The sequence below is a fragment of the Echeneis naucrates genome, chromosome 15, assembly GCF_900963305.1.
Source record: "Echeneis naucrates chromosome 15, fEcheNa1.1, whole genome shotgun sequence".
NCBI classification, from domain to species: Eukaryota; Metazoa; Chordata; class Actinopteri; order Carangiformes; family Echeneidae; genus Echeneis; species Echeneis naucrates.
In genome coordinates, this window is record NC_042525.1 from 5,205,403 (window position 1) to 5,225,396 (window position 19,994).

At 39.3% G+C, this 19,994-nt stretch overlaps 1 protein-coding gene across 3 annotated transcripts in view; it reads right to left on the reverse strand.

The window, feature by feature from the left end:
• The window catches only part of wdr11 (WD repeat domain 11), a 100,210-nt gene that overhangs the window by 59,454 nt on the left and 20,762 nt on the right, over positions 1-19,994 (reverse strand). For all 3 annotated transcript variants that reach the window (XM_029520506.1, XM_029520505.1, XM_029520503.1), the window contains exons 12-25: positions 16,451-16,557; positions 13,861-13,936; positions 12,064-12,172; positions 10,946-11,067; positions 10,415-10,562; positions 8,092-8,198; positions 7,820-7,934; positions 6,374-6,545; positions 6,065-6,173; positions 4,572-4,634; positions 4,184-4,249; positions 2,908-3,097; positions 1,037-1,132; positions 248-413 (exon numbers count right to left, since the gene is read on the reverse strand). In XM_029520506.1, coding sequence (XP_029376366.1) covers positions 248-413; positions 1,037-1,132; positions 2,908-3,097; positions 4,184-4,249; positions 4,572-4,634; positions 6,065-6,173; positions 6,374-6,545; positions 7,820-7,934; positions 8,092-8,198; positions 10,415-10,562; positions 10,946-11,067; positions 12,064-12,172; positions 13,861-13,936; positions 16,451-16,557 — 1,646 coding nt within the window. The remainder of the gene's footprint in view (positions 1-247; positions 414-1,036; positions 1,133-2,907; positions 3,098-4,183; positions 4,250-4,571; positions 4,635-6,064; positions 6,174-6,373; positions 6,546-7,819; positions 7,935-8,091; positions 8,199-10,414; positions 10,563-10,945; positions 11,068-12,063; positions 12,173-13,860; positions 13,937-16,450; positions 16,558-19,994) is intronic.

A 19,994-nucleotide genomic window follows, 5' to 3' on the forward strand; every position in this document is an offset into this window, starting at 1 on the left:
CCAAAATGAGAAAGGTTGTATGTATATATGAAAAGAAGGAGTGAAGGCTTGCGGTGGCTCACCGTGCACAGACACAAGCGTGATTTTTTTTTTTTTTTAACTTTACATCATTCTGAGCTACATGCTTACACACAAGACAAAACATTAAAGATTCATTATTTAAGGGCTCCGGATACCCATTCAATGACTGCTACTTGCACTCAAAATCATAAATACGGGTGGAAAAGATAACTTTATGTAAGTTTACCTGCTAGCTTGCCATTAGCGATCATGTTGGTGGCAACTAGTTTGATGGTGGACTGTGAGGGGCCTGAGGAGGTGATGGTGGTCACTAGGCAAGCCTTGAGTGAATCGCAGTAGTAGCTGGGGTTGTCTGCACTTGTCTCCAGTAGTAACTGCACAGCCCTGTCCGTCTGAGAGCACCAACAAAGAAATGACAACGTAATGACCAAGGTGACAAAGAGAAATAAAGCATTATCACCTCAGTCAGGTAACCACTCTGTGAAAAGGACAAAAAATGCAAGCCAGAAATATTTCCAATATCTTTCTTTTCATCTTGTGGAGATGAAGGCTCAAGCTCACGTTGGGGTCAGCACAGGCCAGCCGGCTGTTCGTCTGCCTTCTGTAAGATTGCTCTTCCAAACACACGGCAAAACAACAAACTGATGGCAGTGTGTGATTAGAAGGAGAGCTGTGACATTGTAGAGGGCAAAAGGTGAATCTTGCCCCCACAGGCTGAGACGCAGCAGACGACAAAGGCAGCACTTAGTGGCCTGCTTGTGTCACCACAGCAGTGTAAATACACGTGTAAGTGAGAGAGAAAAGGGCTGCATCTAGTCTGAAAGCTGCAAGCAAGAACAATGGAACAACCACCGTGATAACAGCCACAAAAGATGTTGTGAAACCCAAGACATTTTTTATTGTCTATAAACTGGATCATATAAAGGAGAATTTTTAATCTCAGGCCATTTTTGCATTGCAACATATATCTATAGCAGCCACTTGTAGTGGTGGTAGCAGCAATGGGAGTTCTTACCTGACCCAGCAGGAGGAGCTGGTCAGCACATTTCTTAGTATGATCATAACTGGAGCGCTTCACCTCCTGCAGGTGGACTCGATCCAGCTGGAACTTCTGTGGAGCAATATAGGTGGAGCCACGAGTCAGCTTCTTTTTTTTTTTCACACCAGTCAAAATGATGGGGTATGTGTATGTGTGGGATCCGAGACAGCGATGGAATGGGCTGGTACAGATTTGTTATACACTAAGGACATTGAACAATAGAGAATAAGAAAAAAAAAAAATGGAGGAAGACAATTATAGGAATACAGGGTCCCAGAGATGGAGAGTATAATTATAATCTTTAAAATATTCAGGAGTTTTCAGTGTTTCTGGTGCCAGAGCCTCCATTACTGACATTCATTATTGGTGGCTTTTCTCCTGTTATTGCACTGCAGATTCCCTGATGGGATATCAGATTTTTTTTGAGAAAATAATAAGCATGAAATATAAAAACAGCCATAGAGAGATAATAAACTAAGAGAACGTATAACAACATCATACGTTAAAAACATGTGTATGCAAGTTTATCCGCATGTGTCTGTATCTACCATGGAAGCTTTCCTTTGTTGCTCACTTTATGGTGATGACTTCTGCTGTGTATAGGAGCCATGGGCATAAATCCTTGCAGAGATAACAAATTAGTTTAGCAACCTCAAAAGCGTCTGCTCTGTATTAGAGTCTTGAAAATTAGTAATTACAGTCAGGCTGCTGCCACTGAAGCTGTTTCATGACAACAGGAGACAAATGTAGCAGCAGACTGTCTGGGCAACTCTTTGAAAGTCCTTACTTTGTGATCATTTTGTGGCCCCTCATTAACAAAGAGAAGAACTTCCACAAAAACAGAAAAGTGCATAAACCATAAAAAAGAGAGTTAAAAAAAGGAATGAGAAAAAAAAAATAATGGGCTTATTCAATAAAGCCTCTACTAACTGAAATCACAGCCTATTCACATTTGGTTAATTCACACCTTGATGCTACCTTAAAGCTACAATTCTCATTAACTAGCTAATCATGGTTAAAAAAAAATCCAAGTTTCTGCTCTTTTCCCGCGGGTATATTAAAAAACCTAGACTTATCAAAAACTAGAGTATGCTTGTCTTCACTTGCACAGTGGGCCAACTTTTTAATTACAATCCAAACTTTGTTACAAACTATTCCTCCTAAATGAAGTCGGCAGAAATATTTTCTGCAGCCTAGTCACAAAAACACTTCCAAGTGAACCTTTGCCTTCACTATGGCAACATAAAAAAAAAATCTTTGTTCCACAACCATCAGAATGGTGCCTAAGACACTGATGGACCAATCAATGGAGATCTTCTGAAGAAACTTTGCTAATATTCTTTAGACCAAAACAGGTCAATGAGTGAAAAAAAGCAAGATTCAGGATATCGTTTACAAGGTCTTTGGATGCTGGTTCATCAGCAAGATGCACTGATCTGAGCAATGACATGGCACAAACAAGAGAAGGATTTTAATTTAATTGAGCATACCCCTGAGTGGGGTAAAATCATTGTGGGGGAATTAAATGCAGCGAGGGATGAAGCATAAGATGAGTTTGACCTCAGAGGATCAAAAGTACAAGTTGCTCCCTTAATAACGAGGCTTAATAAGACGACAGAGGAAATACACAGCGTCATTAACAGTGGGATACAAGGTCTCGTAGGATCATGCTGTTGACACCGTGAATGACCAATGGCAGGCTGGTGGGGTTTGTGTGTAGTCTCACTTGAAGATGCTGAGTGTTTATGGATATGTGGATCAGGGGACCGCTTCAATCAGGGGCTTTTCTCTGTTTACCAAAGACAGACGGTTTTACATTTTCTCTTCTCTCTTCCTGTTTTACTGACCTGGAAGTACGAGCTTTCACACAGGACGTCATGGCAGATGTCCAGGTGGTTCTGAGGTGACGGCTGGGTTCCTTCACCGTGGGCTTGGCTTTCTGCTGAGGACACATTTAGCTGGCGTGCCTGGGCAAATGACTGAAGGTAGTGGGAGGCCACTGTCCAAAAGTGAAGGTCTGACTCATCCCCAAACAGCCTGCAACACACCCGGTAAGTCATCAGCTGGGCTACGATGGAATAATGTTCTCTTTAGAGTGGTTAATCAAATCGCGTGGTGTGAATTATCATGCTAATGACTGGAGCTCCTATGTCTTACAGTTATCAGCAAGCCCCCAACCACACTGTCTCCACATCCCTCTGCTTTCTCTGTCAATGCATCTGCACAGGCACACGGCTGTTGCTAGGCTACATTGCCACCTTTACAATAGTTACTTGGACAGTTGCAGGCATAAGCATGAGCTTTGTGTGAGAGAGCACAGGCAGCAGCACCAAAAAGGGTCCAGGTACATCACGGCTTTGATAACAGGATGCAGACTAGCTGCTCTAGATTTGTCAGATGCCCAAGGGAAACGAGAACTGGGGCAGAGATGAGGACAGAGTTGCTGACACAAGCTCTCGTGTCATGGATTTTAAGGGGAAAAGAATCACGGCCATAGAGTGATGACTGAAATTATTTTTGTTGTCAAGACAAACAATTTTAAAGTTTTAAAACTCAACAGCACATGTTGCAATCTTAATTCATTATGCTCACCTCCAACAACTGCAATACATATTTAGATTTAGATTAAAATGCTATTTTAATCAATAATAATAATAATATTTCTCAAATTACTGAGTTATGTCTAGATCCCTCATGAGAAGCAAAACAAAACACAAAGCCAGCTTGGCTCGTGCTTAAATTTAACACGCAACAAAAAACAGGAAAATGTTATCAGAAGAAAAAAAACAACATGTCTGTTGTTACAACTTCACTGTCATCTGTTATAGTGTTACCCTATGATATAGACATCCAAGATAAAATTTGTCCTTCAGTGAATGTCATCCTGCTGCTGGGATAACAGATAGCGCATTATTTACAATATTATGCTTACAGAGACTGCACTTTTATTCTAATCCAGTTACTATCACTTTAAAGTCAACTATTCAAATGTTTGACACAGGTACTCTGTCTGAATATTAACACAATAGTCCTGCTGGAGTACCTGGAAGCTGTCAGGAGCACAGTATATTGTGTGTGCAGAGAAAAGCAGTGGGGGTAACTCCATGCTGTTTTGTAGCTCACCGTGAGACCAGGAGGCACCGCTGCAGCAGACTGAACTCTGGGTCCTGGAGCACACTCTTCATGTCACTGGGGAGGCAATCAGAGACTGACAGTCAGAACATGGTGAAAGCCAATTAAACTTCCCCGAACACAGCAGGCCCAGCTTGACTGTTGCAGTAGACTCCTCTTATCTGTCAACCCGCTGACGACATGCTTTTTTGGATCTGCTGTCTGAATACAGAGGGCTCCAACCAAGAAATTATACCAAAAAAATAATACAGAGATACAGAGAGTAGCAAACATACAACACATACACACACATATATATAAAGTAAAGTATTAAAGGTTCTGGTTTTAGCTACAGAGTGTAACTGTCTTTACAAGACAAAGCAATAATGTAATAACTCACTTAGACAGGGAGTTGAGCTGCTCCTGGATTAGGCCTTTTATCTCATCTTTCTCTGTGTAGTCTCTGAAACAGAAGGATCAAACTCAGCCAAATGGCTTCTCTCACGTCTTCGTAAAATAAGACCTGACCTGATATTAAATGGGAAACTGAGGACCTGCTTGTTAAGAGAAGTCCAATTGTGGTGTCAGGCAGTAATAGATAACTGGATTCAAACGTGCTGAGGTCAGGTAGGTAGCACCCTGCAAGCACCTCTAATATAGCTGCCTGGCTTTCGATAAGGCGGCTGTGCGTGTATGTGTGTGCGTGTGTGTGTGTGTGTGTGTGTGTGTGTGTGTGTGTGTATGTATGTGGTTAATAAAAGAAAGTATTGCAACAATCAAAGCTAAGTTAAATGGGCCATACATACATCAGGCTATAGTTAAGCACAGATGTAGCTGTCTGAAAACAGGAAAGCACTCTCCCTCTCAAGATGACTTACATGTTGACTTGTTTACAAAGGTAGTTGTTTTTTAATGAAGGCAATAAACTACAATGCTTGGGTGATTGCCATATGTTCTGGTGGTCTATGAGAACACAGCAAGGCATGCCTTTACTTTGGTTAATAGAAGCTCATTCAATATTTTACGGATCATGATTTTCGAACAATTTGTTCGTACAAATCTGATTAACTGACAAATCAGTTTCTCCTTGAATGATTTCTGCTCATGACTAATCCTTGTTTTTAACCACAAAATAAACTGAAATAATCAGCAAATCAAAATGCAAAACGGTAATTGGGACTACACACCAGAACAATATGCTTTAATACAAAAAGCATTATCAACTTGAAAAGGTCTGCATTAAATTTAATAGCGCCAGTTTGTTTATTATTTATTGTGACATATTGTATGTGGTGAGAGCAGGACACTACCTGTTGTTGCAGAGAAGTATACCAGGAGATTGACAGCCTGCCTTCATCCCTAGACTGAAGTATGTACAGTACACAAGCTAAAATGCTGCTTATCCTGCTCACTCACAATGCACGCTGTGCGGTTAACAAAAGTTGAAACTATCGATGTGTTTATTTGATATAGCTTCAGGGATATGTTCCGGTGTTGAGTTATTTTATTTTACTGCTGGTGCACCTCACTGCCATGATGTACAATATTGGGATATGGATCAGCTCAGGTGCTACATCAACAACACAGCCAACATATTTTGCTTTACTCTTCAATGTGTCTTCTGACAATAAAGAAGAAAAAACAAGAAAAATGCTAAAATGCTAATGGTAATTTTCAATGCAGTCAGTACTTTTAAATTCTTGACTCTTTAAACGTGATTTTGAGCTCTTTCCACCAGTCTGTGAAATTCAAACTTTGACATGGCCACAGAAGTGAATATGTAAATGTGAAGTGAATGTAAATGTCCTGATTAGCACTGCTCACTAAATCATGGGATAATATTAGAGTGCACACATTTACAGCAACTTACTAAGAGTTGAGACTGAGACTTACACTTGAGTGATGTCCATGGTGAAGGTTCCTGACCAGGGCTGCAGCAAAAGGAATGCCTTAAGGGTGAGAGCAGCTCGGGGTACCAGCAGGTAAGGACACCACACTGGATCTGGACATTTCCCCAGATAACCAACATGCAGAACGTCGTAACTGATCAGTTTATAACATTAAAAATGCTTCATTATCTAATTTAAAGTATAATAAGCAGATTTCTTTTGCATTAGGAAACGAATAGATCCAAACAATGATTTCTTTCTCCTTAAACCTTCACATTTTTATTTTACTTTCTTCTCTTTATTCTTGGCTCACCTGTCAGGTCCTGTTCATCCATGCGGTAGCTGGCAGACTTCATAGCCATCTCCAACACCCGAATACAACCATCATCAGAGGCCAGAACGACCTTGTCTGATGTGCACCAGTCAATGTCTAGGATTCGGTAGTTCACATTGCGACCAATCCGCATGCTACTAACCATCTGAACCTGTGAGAGACAAGGGGGTGAGGTAGTTCAACTAAAACTTTCACCTAAAATCTCCTTTCATAGCATCTGCAGTCTAAGACTGTGAGGAATGAGCCATAATTCAGCTAAATTCAAAGAGAAACAGAAACAACATGGATACAAATTCTGGATTGAATGAAAACCTGCTATTTAAAAAATAGTGGCTGGAAACTAATATGTAGTGAGTATGGCAGACTCAGTGGACAAAGTGTCTGTTCACAAGGTGTTCTCCAAAATCTTTCTGGCTTTTTATGTGGCTGTATGAGAGTCCATGCAACCTGGCTGTCAGCTGAGCACTGAAGCATTTCAGATATCTCTTCTGCACTTCCTCTTCTCCCTCTTTCTCCCCTGCTCCGTCCTCTCTACCTTCATCTGGTCCTGTCTTTCCTGCTCATTTCTCTCTACATTTTGATCCATCTGTTGTCTGGCTTTTACGACTGGGAACTAAAAACCGTGTCTCATCTCAGCTCCCCTCAAGAAAGTACAGCCCTCCATTCAGACAATAGTGCTCCACTGGGATCATCTCCCACCACCCTTACATTACACGCTGCTCAATACACCAGGGCATTTTTCCACGTCAGCATTCATCTGCTGTTCAATTTTTAATACTTGATGCTGCTGGGTAAGTTCAAATTGTAGTGTTGATATATAAATATACATTAAAACTCCAGTATATGACAGTGTATGTGAAATTACAAGCTGAAATGCAAACTGTTCAGAGGGAGTCTTAGATGAGGTTTCATGAAAAGTCTGCAGAGAGAAAACCTTCTGCATGACTTTGGCAAACGCATTTAATTCAAACACAAAGATGCATATTGCTTACAGATTTCAGAATTAGCCATCTTTCCATTGTTTAGCTTATAAATGTCAGCAGAAAGCTTTTATGATTTGTGTACAGTACTTACACAGCAAAACGTCATGATTCTTTGACATCAACAGTACAATTAAAACTATTACTACAGCTTTAGTTTGAGAGAGGACATTAGTTACATATAGTCACCACCATATTGTAGTGCTTTGGTGATTACAGTGCTATGGAAGCACATTAATTCTGTCACAGTAAATCTGCAAAACTAGAAAATTACTACTCTGAGCCAGCAGACCGCTGCAGCTTATCCTTTTACTGCAGTGTGGTGACATTGATGTGCACGCTGGGACTTTAGGAAGCACTATAGCAATCAATAAATTATCTGCAAAACCTCTGTCCCATCGATAAGTCACCAGCAACTGAAAAGAACTGGTCTATGGGAACTCACCTCTTTTGTGTCCCAGACTTCCGCTCCGTCTGTGTACATAACCAGCAACTTTTGGTTTCCCTTCCCTGGTGCAAAGCGGATCTTTTTCACCCAGCCACGATGTGTTGGTATCCCCCTGAAAATACAAAAAGACAGAGGTTATTTTGAAATAAAGCAAAATCTTAAAAGTTACTTAACTTACACTCCACACATTTTTATTTGGTCTAGTACATCTGGTAAGGTTCATTATTACACCATGAGCCATCATATGCATAAAACCTCAGACCAGTCACCTGGACAAACGTGCTTTGAGATCCCAGAAGTTCAAATTGCCATCCACATCTCCAAGCACCAGGGTGTCACCTTTCCAGGCAATGCAGGCAATGCTGCCCATACTGCCCTACAACAGAGGAGGAACAAAGATATTTTCAAAGGAGTTATTCAGCGATAAAGAAGAAAGGAGTGCTGTACGCATCAAATCAGTAACAGATTTTTACATCTTTTAACACTTTTTAGAGTGTATGCTCACGTTAAGCATAAATGATTGAAGCCTGAACGATTGTTCTGATTATTTTCATCTTTTCACAGACCCAAAACTAAGAAAATGAGAGAAATAAGATGCAAACACATCACTATGGAGCTGCTGTAGTTGAATCAGTGAGTTAACCTGAGTCTTAAAATCCACAATCATCCTCAATATTTTTTAATAATTAGAGAAAAGAAACATAATATTATGTCATTATGTTCATGAGTTACAACTTTAATACAGCTAACCAATGGATACTCCCACCTGCATAAAAAATATATTTATTTTTCTACTATAAAGCACAATACTCCCTAGGATTTAATGTTTGAGTGTGAATGAAAACAAATATCTGAGGCAGTCATATGGTAAACAAGCAGTATATCCAAAATACAGTAAGGCTCCACCACAAGACAAAGCGTAGATGTGAAGTCGTTATTTGTCAGATCACCTTCAGTGTGTACACAGTGGATGATAAGACAGAACTTTTAAGGAGACTTTGTGTCACTTTCCTGACAGAGATATGAAGATCCTCTATCCTCCTGAAAGGATCGTAAAACCTTTGGGGTGTGCAAATCTTTGAGCAATGAATCTGTAGCTGTCAGGAAGATAAGGCTTTAAAATCCCCAGGTAAACCTCCCATGTCTGTCTGTGATGTGCAAAAACACGTAGGGAGTGAGCGAGGAAAGCACACACTTCCTTACAATGCCCTATACAATGCTCAGGAATGGACTTAAGAAATGGAGACACAAAATTTACTTTTTCTTAGAATTGCTGTATGGAGCGCCATGAATGTTGGTGGCTTAAAATGTTGGTTTGATAGTATAAAATTGTGCTGTTGGACGGTTGATTACATGACTGATAGATGATAACAAGAAAATATAAGATAATGAGTCAGAAGACGTTCCCGGAACCAAAACCTTCATAAAGTTCTCCCAAAACGACGACTTTAATTTTATGTTCCTCTGGGGAAAATGATGGATATTTGGACAACCAAACACTTTCTTTAATTAGGACACAAATGATTCTTTGTTCATGCTGACACACTGACTTGTGAAGTAATGAAAGTAATCTGCTGCTATGATATTGCCATTCTATCTTATAGTCATCCAGGGGAAATGAAAAGCAGTTCCAAGTAATAGGTTGTTTCTGTTTACGAGCCTAATTCTCAAAGCAAATGAATAGCTACATTGCTATTAATGTGTTACCTGGAAATACAGGAACAGTTTCTCTCTCCCTGAGCCTGAGTCAGGTTCCAAATGAGCACAAAAACAGTATGTGGGACAAACTGATGAAAAACTCAAAATCACAAACCTTCAGGGTACGGTCTCCTAAAGAAAAGTTTTTGGCCAAAAACTAAACTAAAGAATTTTAGAAGAAATTAGTTCACCTTGATTGATGCAATTTATTATTGAGTGTGGTAAATTAAGTTGGCTACTTTTTGCCAACACCTATATCATCTCCCACACAAGCCCCACAAAAAACTCTGAAGGACACAGGAAATAGAGATGGAAGTAATAGCTTTTACTATAGAGAGGAAGAAATTGTGCAGACGCTGGTTAACAACCAGACAGCAGTGTTTCTTTTCAACTCCAAAATTAAGAAAAATGTTGCACAGGTACGTACAATGGAGGCGTTTGGAGAGGGAAAAAAGGCAAAGTAACTGATGTGAAAGACTTATCTATTTGACACAAAGAAAATTCTACACGAGAAAAAAGAAACAACCTTTGCAAGCACAAAAGATGGCAGAGAAAGGAAGAATAAAAGGTGAGCTTTACAAAAAGGAATGGATGAGGTGTGTAAAGATGATATACAGTACAACAGTGTAAGTTACAACACCTATAGTACAGATTAACAGGTTTGACAGATAAGAGTGATTTATGGAGAGAAGAAACCTGAAGGTAAAGATACTGACAGGAAAGGCATGGTGGTATAGAAAAGAGCGTACAGAAAGGATTAACAAAAAACTGAATAGAGAATAGAGAGTTATGAAGCAGGATCGGTGTGGAAAACACTGAGGTAGTTCAGGAGAACATGAAGTAACGAGAGATTTAAAAAAAAAAAAAAAAGAGATGCATCGTCTCTGGACTCACATCAGGGGGGATTCGTGCACCATCCTTGACTGTGTTGCCCTCCACAGTGATGTGGTAGACCTGCCCATCTGTGTCAGTGAATACAAAATGCTCCCTGGCAGAGATGGCCTGGCTGGTCTCTGACTTGCTCTCTGCATCCTGAAGGAGACTGTTGTGGAGAAATCACACAGAGAGACAATGCCCTCAGATGAACTCAGCCTCTCAGGCCTTTTGCAGTTCTTTAGGTTGGTAATTCCCAAACAGGGGTAGCTATACCCTGACAAGCTCTGGTAATTTAAAAAAATTTAAATTACAATTTCATTAAAACAACATATCCACATTATACATCAGCCGTCACACTTGGACTACTTGTTGTGAGAGAGAATGGGGGGAAAACTAATTAAAAAGTGACCAGAATTCTTAAAATGAATTTCATTTAGAAGGAAAAATATGTAATAAATTGCTGTGTCACTTTTAATTTAAGTCAAATTGTTCACGCTGTAGACTCATTTCAAAACCAGGAAAAAAAGTCTCAAGCTTTATGCTGCTGACCTAATGACTGACGATTCGACGCTGCTCTGCTCGGCGTCTGACACTGTCTGCCGAGCCATGGCCTCCCTTGCTGCCATTTGCTTCTTCTTTAGACTCTTCAAGTTGTGGGATGGGGACCACTCCTGTTCACACACACACACAAAAAAGTGTTAATATAGTGATAACACCTCAGGCTGTCACAATATCTGATTTTCAGCGCCCAATTGTCACACCCGGAAGAATTAACAAAGGTTACATTCCAGATTTGGACAATTTGGTAAGTAATCCAAATAATCATAATGGTATTAGTCAAATATATCTTCAACTTTGTTTATTGTGGTATTTCTCGCTTTTTTTGGCAATTGAATTAGACTCAAAAATTTGTGAGGTGGAGAGAGCCTGAAACTGAAAGTGCACGAAAATAGCAATTATATTTAACGGATAGTGAAAACAAGAAACACTAAACCCATCGTAATATTATCATCATCACCATCATATGATTAACAGTACCAATATATCAGTTCTACATGTCCCTGTTAATGTCAATACCAGTAAAAAGTGCAGCAAAGACGGCAGCAAAAAGCACATGGGGACAGAAGAAAAAAAAAAAGAAGTGATTTGTATGGACAGTAGATGCTTCCATAAATGAAACTAAGGCACACAGGAGAGCTCTTTCCCCAAGCCAGGCTGTCTAACTGCTGGAGCATTGTGGATGCAGTCTGTTTAACTTGAGGTTGTAATCAATATGGAAATGAGACAGCAATATGGGGTTGGGGGAGGGAGGCATGTATTATTAAGGTAACTGGCACTTTTATTCGCACTGTGGAAGATTTTACAGCTCCACTGTTAAGTTTGCCCAGCATAACTCTCTTTTTATGAGCATTTCAGCAGCCTAATGAAGCTACTCTTCTTTGCTGAGCTTGGGGAAAAATGCAGACTAATCTCTCAAATGGTCCCCACAAACACAAGAACAGTAGGGGTCAAAAAACTATTTGCTCAGGGAAGAGTCAACAATGCTCACCTTGGGTTTTGTTTAAAGTAAATATGTAAACTGAAGATGTTCAAACATGCAGAGGTGGGATTAATTTATAATGCAAGTTGTTTTTTTGTTTTTTTTTTGGTATGTAGATTTTTAGTACCAGTGCTGTAACAGTGGGGAAGTTCTTAGCCATCTCCCGGAGAAGTGTCCCTGTCCTGATGTCCCAGAGCTCCAGCGGTTTGTCTCTGAACACCACCACCAGGTACTGTCTAAGGATAGACATAGCAATCACACACATTCAATCTCAGAGCGTAAACTATGCCAGAATCCCTTTATTACATATCTTGTAGTCATATAGCTTTGTCCTAGTCAGCAATGTATTATATCACCAATAGAACACATTAATAGTAAATAAATTCACATGCACCTGCTCATGGGTCTTTTTTTGTGTTCCTATTGTACAAAGTTTTTGATTAATTAATGACTTCACCTTCCCACAGGAGCCCAACAAGACCAGCAATGAGTTTTTGTGAGAAATATACCTGCGTTGTGGTTAACCATCTCTGCCATATGCAGTGCACCACTAATTACTCTGAGAAATAAAAAGCCAGCATGAACCCCTATTTTCTGGCACATTGGAATCATATTTTCAGACTTATGACCATAAGTTAGTTTGAATCATTAACACTCTAGCCAAAAACTTGGCCAATTATCTGACCCCAACCTGTCCTAAATAATAATTGCACAATAATTCAAGGGCAAATACTGCTACAGAGCAACAATATTGTTTAACGGTGCAAAAATACTACACCACTAGGCACTTCCCCTGCAAACTGTAGTGTGTTAAAACATGTAGCCTGGTCGCTCCCTCAAACTACAACCCGTAGGTATTTGTTATTTTGAAACTGATGTGTGGCAACTTTCCTGGTTGAAATAAAACATTACGTAGGAAAATGTGTTGTTGCTCTGTCTAGTAATTATAAATTTTTTTTTTTCATCATGATCAGTTGCAGCGCTTCAGTTTCAGTTTGCTGAAGACTGCTTTAGCTAAGCAATACATAATTTATCTGCAATGCTGAAGCAGCTTGTTTGCGTATAATGTTTTCGAGGTCACAGCTTGTATATTGACACCTATTTTGATCACCTCCCCAGCAGCCTACTTGTGTCACTCTTGGGGAGGAAGCACTCTCTGCTATTAGTAGTACAGTTAAAATGCTAATTTCAGTTGTCACATCATATAGGCAGAAGAATCAGAGGCACAACTTTCCAGGATTATACTGTAGACTGTTCACCAAATCGTATTCTTAACGCATGCACAAGGCTCAGACCTTCCAGGACAGCTTGACTTTGCCAACATTGAAAAGAAGGTTGAATTTACTGTCCAATACATCAAGAGCTAGTGAGTTTACAAAGTCATCTGCTAGCTGATATGCTTGTGTGTGGTTTCTTATCTCTAAAATGTGTGATGACTATTAATGCATGCTCTTTAATTTTTTAAATATCACAGTCCATTAAAAGATGCAGCAATGATAACCGCTTGGCAAGGAAAGTAATGATCCGAAACACTGCACAACCTGAATATATGAGGGTTTTTAGGGGACTAATAAATAAACAGCCCAATTAATTTTGGACCTCTGTTTTTTCTGTAGCAGAGTTTCATTTGAATTCCCAGCGTAGGTATGAAAATAAATCATAAAAATAAAAACAAGACTCCCCAGGGTAAAAAAAACAACTATATTCACTCCAGATAGATTATCAGGAGTGGCTATAGTACTTGCATTGGATGGAAATACAGACAGATTCAGCCAAAGGCAGAAAAGGTGAGAGGCTCTGTGCAGGCGTATATTTCTTAAATAAAGGTACAGATGGTATTTAAGAGTTTGAGAATGGGTTAAAGAGACAGGGCGATACATTTTATATTTGGTTTTGTTGGTAGTGGAGAGAGCAGAAAACTCACTTTAGGTGAGACACTTTAATCATCTCAATGGGTGGCTCATCGTTTCCTCGCTCTCCTCTGAATGCAAAGCATCTGCCTGGAAAACACAGCAGACACAGGGAGGAACAGAGTGAGGGTAAAAGAGAGAATGTGATGATCGAAGGCAGAACGTGGGATCTTTCTTTACACCTCTGAAAAGACTGATTCATCTCATTTCACTTAAATTCTGGGGCATCCAGGTTTTAATCTCTTTCACCAGAACGGATAATGCAAACTGCCGACAACTCACTCATGCTGCCTGCTTTTCATCCAACAAAGTTGACATTATTCAGAGTGTCAAAGTGCCCATTTAAACAAAACAAGAGTGCCCTTGAGGCGCATCGCATCATGTTTACTTAAGAAAGTGCTGATCTCATTTTGTGGAGGACACTTAGGACGGTGGCCTGTCTTCCTGCACAAGCGAGAGAGCAGCCTGTGGTATTTTCGGGGTGTGTGTGTGTGGGGGGGGTGGTAGTGACCTCAAACAGTTTATTTGAGATGACAGTTGGCATGCACTAGGAGGCATAAAATAGCTAAGCATATGGTGTAAGGAACTTTGACGAGATTACTCAATGCAAATGCAGCCCCACTCTATTTTTCTATTGTTTTTCCACAGTGACACACAGTGGGAGGGGTTCTGTGTCCTGATTACAAAGTGTCAATTATGTTTTCCAACTCTTCAAATCAGCAGCCTACAGGTTGTAATCACGTGTAAAATGTGGATTTACAAAACACACAAACAAATGCATACATGTCTCAGGATCTAGAATACACTTTGTGCTGCAGCAAATATAGCATTAGAGATTAAAATATATGTATCCAATTTCTTGATTTGAGGATTTGCTTTCTCCCAACATGGCAGTGTTAGAACTTCAGGCTCATCACTTACTGCAGCTAATTATTGTACAGATCCCTCAGAGTGCTGCCCTGATGACACCAGCCATAATTATGCATGTATAAATAATGGGTAATTATCACCTGTGCATATAATACATATTTATACTATACTTGCGGCTATGCAAACTTGCTACCACATCTCGACACTGAATCAGTCCGGTTATTGCAGAACATAATTTTTTTTTTTTTCCCTAAATACAGAATATGCCCATTCAGAGCAGCTGCTGTTACTGCTGCAGTAACGAGACATCCCCACAGTTAAATAAAGCAAGCGAGGAATATGATTTCCCATCCAAGCTTCTCAAATCTTATCAGAAAATGCTCCTGCTGTAAGGGGCATAAGGTGTCTGCTTTAGTGGATTAGTCTTAGAGCTATCTTCTGGTGCAGAACTTTTGAGCTGTTTTATTTGAGGACTTGTTTATGCAAAAACATTTTCACTTTCCTTGAATAAATAAAACAAAGAAGCATAAAATTAAGTAACACAAACAAAACTGTGCAAATCTGCCTTCAGTCTTTCTGAATGTGGTTCAAGTCAAGGTCAAGGTGTGGGAGCAATTTAATTTTTGAAAAGTATAATTAACATTTACCCATTAACAAAAACATTACACAAAATCTAAGACAATGGAATAATCTGTAACTCAGAGGTTATATAGAATATGTACTGATTGATCACACAGCATTAAAAGCTTGCTAAATACCAATTAATCAAGTCTTAATTTCTTCATGCAGCTAAAATTTGCAAACCTGTAAATAAGACATTTTAGTAGTTGGCTTTTTCTGCTTGGTCATCTTGGTGCCACACAAGGCTAAACCTGTTTTTCCAGGCATCCTGAATTTCTGTAGTGAAAACAAGAAAATGTAATTAAAATTGATATTTTCTTTTTGGCCACAGAAGAGCATTTCCCAAAATGTAGTGGCCCAAGCTGTATCTATATCTATCTATCTATCTGCACTATCAGCAACTACACTTGCAGCCAAGGGCAGCTAAGAGGATCTCAGTCACTTGCACTCGTTTGAACTTGCAAGGAAAAAAGAAACAAAGTGTAAAGTATACTGGAACGTCCCTGAGTCTGTAACTAAAGCTATTGCAGCAGACTGTTAACTTTGATGACTGGTGCTTAGGTGAGTCATTGAAGAAGTGACTCACCATCACCATGCTCCTGAATTGGAGATAAAGACTCTATGACTGAACCATTATAGTCACTTGTATATTTAAAGTTCTATATTATTTATATATGCACAATTCTTAGTGTCAAAAAAAACAACATAACACTGTATATTTCCAAATCCTGGAAGAGAAAGTGACACTTAACTGCAGGTGCAAAAAATTCTATAAACCCATCAATGGACTCAGGCAAGGAGTGTCTCACCCTGCAGGAACTCATGATTGGATCTTATTGTCAGAGCTAGACATCCCTTGGTGGTACACTCACACTGCTTAGTTTGGACCTTAATTTGGAAGAGTCTATAACCCCTGGGGGAGAAAAAGAAAAGTCTCTTCGAGAACCGCACTGACACAAAAAGACCGATAACTAAATGAAGTTGGGGACTGAAGTATCTATTTTCTTTGTTGTTGAGGCTGCAGGAACCTGAGAGAAGTATAAAAACTGAAGAACAAAGTACCGGTTAGTAGCCTCAGGTAGCGTTAATAACGTGTATGTGAGAGCCTCTCACCAGTAAGCAGGTCCACATGCTGCAGTTCATTTCGAACGAGTCCCATGTTGTTGGGGGAAGAAGTGGCAAAAGACAGGAAACTGGTGAGACTCACCCATTCAATCCCCCTGCAGGACACACACATACACACAGGTTCTGGTTAAACTAATATTATACAATATAAATAATATTGTTAATATTTGAAGGGTAGGTGTCAAATATTCGCCTACTTCAACTAGGAAGGTAGAGAAAGATTCAAAACACATCAAACCAGCAAGCATGAGATACTTTTTTACAAAGCTCTGGGAGCACAAACTAAACTGTAATGACATGGTAAATAGCCACATGATTAATTAGTTCATTTCCCTACTAAATGTAAATGAGATGCTAAGTAGCCAGGCCTCCTCTGGCATGGCTGTGCTCGGGCAACGGCCGCCGGGCTCATTTCCAAAAGCACTCCTGCTCTTGACACCACAAATAACACACAGCTTAATGTTGTACATCACTGTGCTGGAAATAAGAGCAGCACTGTTCATGTGTCTGCACATAAAGGGAGAAAATCTAATTGAGACGAAAGCAAGAATCTGATGACTCTACTTAGATATGAATATCTGGTTTAGTTTTTTCACACGTAATTGCTTTATATGACTCATTTTATTTTTTTAACTCTATAATTTTTGTGTCCTTCTTTTGATGCGTTCATATTAAAAAACTCAAGAGATGCTAATAGGTCAAACCGCCAAGCAACTAAACAGCATGCATGTGTTAAATATGATATGCTACGTGTGTGAACAAAGTGCAGTAGTATTGAGTGAGACATGTCAGACAGATGATGCTGCTGTGTGTCCTGACTGCATCGCAAATCCACTGAGACACCAGAACCATGGCAGAGAAATCCATTGTCTATTCACTCATTTTAATCCACACATACACCCACAAGCAGAGGTAGCTAGAGAAATTTTAAGTAACTCATGCCTGTGCTGCAGAGCTCATTAAAGTTTGTTGAAGTTTTGCATTTGTGGATTCCAGCTTCTCTCATTAAAGAAAGTCTAACTCTTTGTTTGAGAGAATGGTGTCTGCTCCCAATCAATCTCCTCACAGCATTAATTGATTTAATCTCGTGTTTAAATAATCCCAGTGAAATAGTTTTGTTGCTCATTTGAGAATGCTAACCAATGGAGCGCAGCCTGATGCTTGGCTGTTGCATTGTGGGGACTTCAGAGAGTGGTGCAGTGTTCTGATTGTATTCTGTGTCACTGTGGCCCAACTCATGCACAGTAATTAACCAGTACACTGAGCAGAAGCACAGCATGGCAAAGTGATTTAATGTATGACAAAACTTCAGTGACACAAAGCAAGATTTAAGTCACTGCACATCAATACAATCTCTCTTGATTGGATCCATCTTTTCTTAATTTGAACACACATCTCAAATGTTTTATTGATATCGATTTTATACGCCAAAGCAGATACTAAATATGCTAAAATACTGAATGGCATCTTTCATAAATATAAATCCATATGAGACGTTGCGCAACCAATCACAAAGTTCTGAAAAACAAATTAATCACATTTAATTGGATTTTGAATAAGACAAAATAAAATTGAATTAACTGCCTGCTTTTTAATTGCGTTTTCAGAGTGCACATATTGCCACAGGGAATTACAAACAATGAACTGTTTCCTCCCAGTTATACCTGGTGTAGCACCACCTTTTGTCACCTTTTCTTGAAAATTAAGATTTTTTTTTCCCCCATTGTCACAATTGCTAATGCAAACTGACAAAAGAAAGCAAGCAACACAAATACTTAAAAATGAATAAGCAGATAAGCTGGGCTGTTTATGCAGAAGGTCGTGGCATATAAATATTGGCGATGCATTAAAGTGATTATTGAGCAGAATATCTCAATTGGTGCCAAACTGAAATTTGCAAGCTTAGGTTGCTTAACTAACTAGGTTTTAAAAGTATTCATAGTCTTGTCACTGATCTGTTCTTTATTTTTCTGCTATTCTGACTTTTAGTTTTATATTTCATGCTCAAATCCTTTATTGTGAAAGGAGGATAATATTCCTAATATAGCATGCTGTACTGAATGGCCCATTTGACATATGACTGATAGGTTCACTAATTAGCTTCTTTGATTGAGGGGAAAGGTGAAGCGTTCAGGGCTTAAAAGAAAATGACCCGAGAAGCCTGAATATTTGCCTTGATTTCCACCATGAAGTCATTTATTTTGAGAGACAAGGGAAGATTATATTTACATACAGAAAGCCTTTCACTGACAAATCAATACATCCTCCCCACAGCAGATATTACGACGTGTCATAGCAGGAAAAACACAGGTCTAACTAATAGCATTAATGATGTCCCTGCTCTGCTTAGGTATTCCAGTGAGCCAGCAGGCACAATGCCACAGACTGACAGTAATGTTATCAGTAACAGCTACATTTGGCAAGTCACAATTTATACTGTGAGAAATCTGAATATAGTGTAAACTGAGCTTGGTAAACAAAATCTAAAAGTCATGTTGTTGTCTCGATGGAGATCAATGACAGGTAATTTCTTCCAAATTAATTCTGAACTTGCTGTGTATTTCTTAGTGTTGATTGGGCAAATACAACAGTGTTACATCAGCTGCTTGGGTTTCACATGCAAAACTGGGCATCACTGATCAAACACACAGTCTTCTCTCAACCCCAAATGCACATCCATGCAGAGCAAAATGTAGGTCTTGTAATACTATTTATTGGGTTGTTGTGATGAATTGATTTGCACGGTTTGCAAAGCTGGTCCCATTTTTCGAGTGCATTTAAGCCTCCTCTGCATTCACCCACACTTAAGCAAACAAACTCAGCATTCAGGCAAGTGCCAGGATAAATGCACCTAGGCAGCTCTGCATATATTTTCGTTAGCTCCTCACAAAACTATGTGCTTTGTTGGTCATTTCCTTTAAAAAAAAAATAAAACTCTGACGTTATCACATAGTGGTGCGAGGATTTTTCTTTTACTGTCACTGGAGTGCATCACAGACCACCTCTGAGCAACATGAAGAATTTTGGTATGTGGATTTCAGGATTTCATTTGCATATAAAATTTATAGTAGTTCTATCTTGCTGTTCTAAATAGAGATTGTCTACACTTTATATTTAACTGCTATCTCACATCTGCTTGGATGTTTTTCCATTTTCTTCTTGTGGTGCTTACATTATTATTTAAGTCAAGAATAAGACTCAGCTGATGAATACCCTTTTCAAAGGACATTTCAATAAACGTCCCATAAAGAGAGCTTGGGACTGCTCTCTTTTCTCTTTAACATTAAGAGTTGGCATGTCATTCTTATTATGCAAGTGCCAACTGCACTTCCCAAACTCTAATGAGGCTAAAATCAATTAAAAGAAAATCAGTCTGCTTCAAGTCACTGAGATTCATCTGAAATGCAATTTTACAGATATTTCACCAGTGATTGACAGTGACAATTATTGACATACAAACATCGAATGCTGAGATACAATATTCACAACAATGCTGTGGAGAATAATGGCACAGATCGACAAGCTTAAAAAA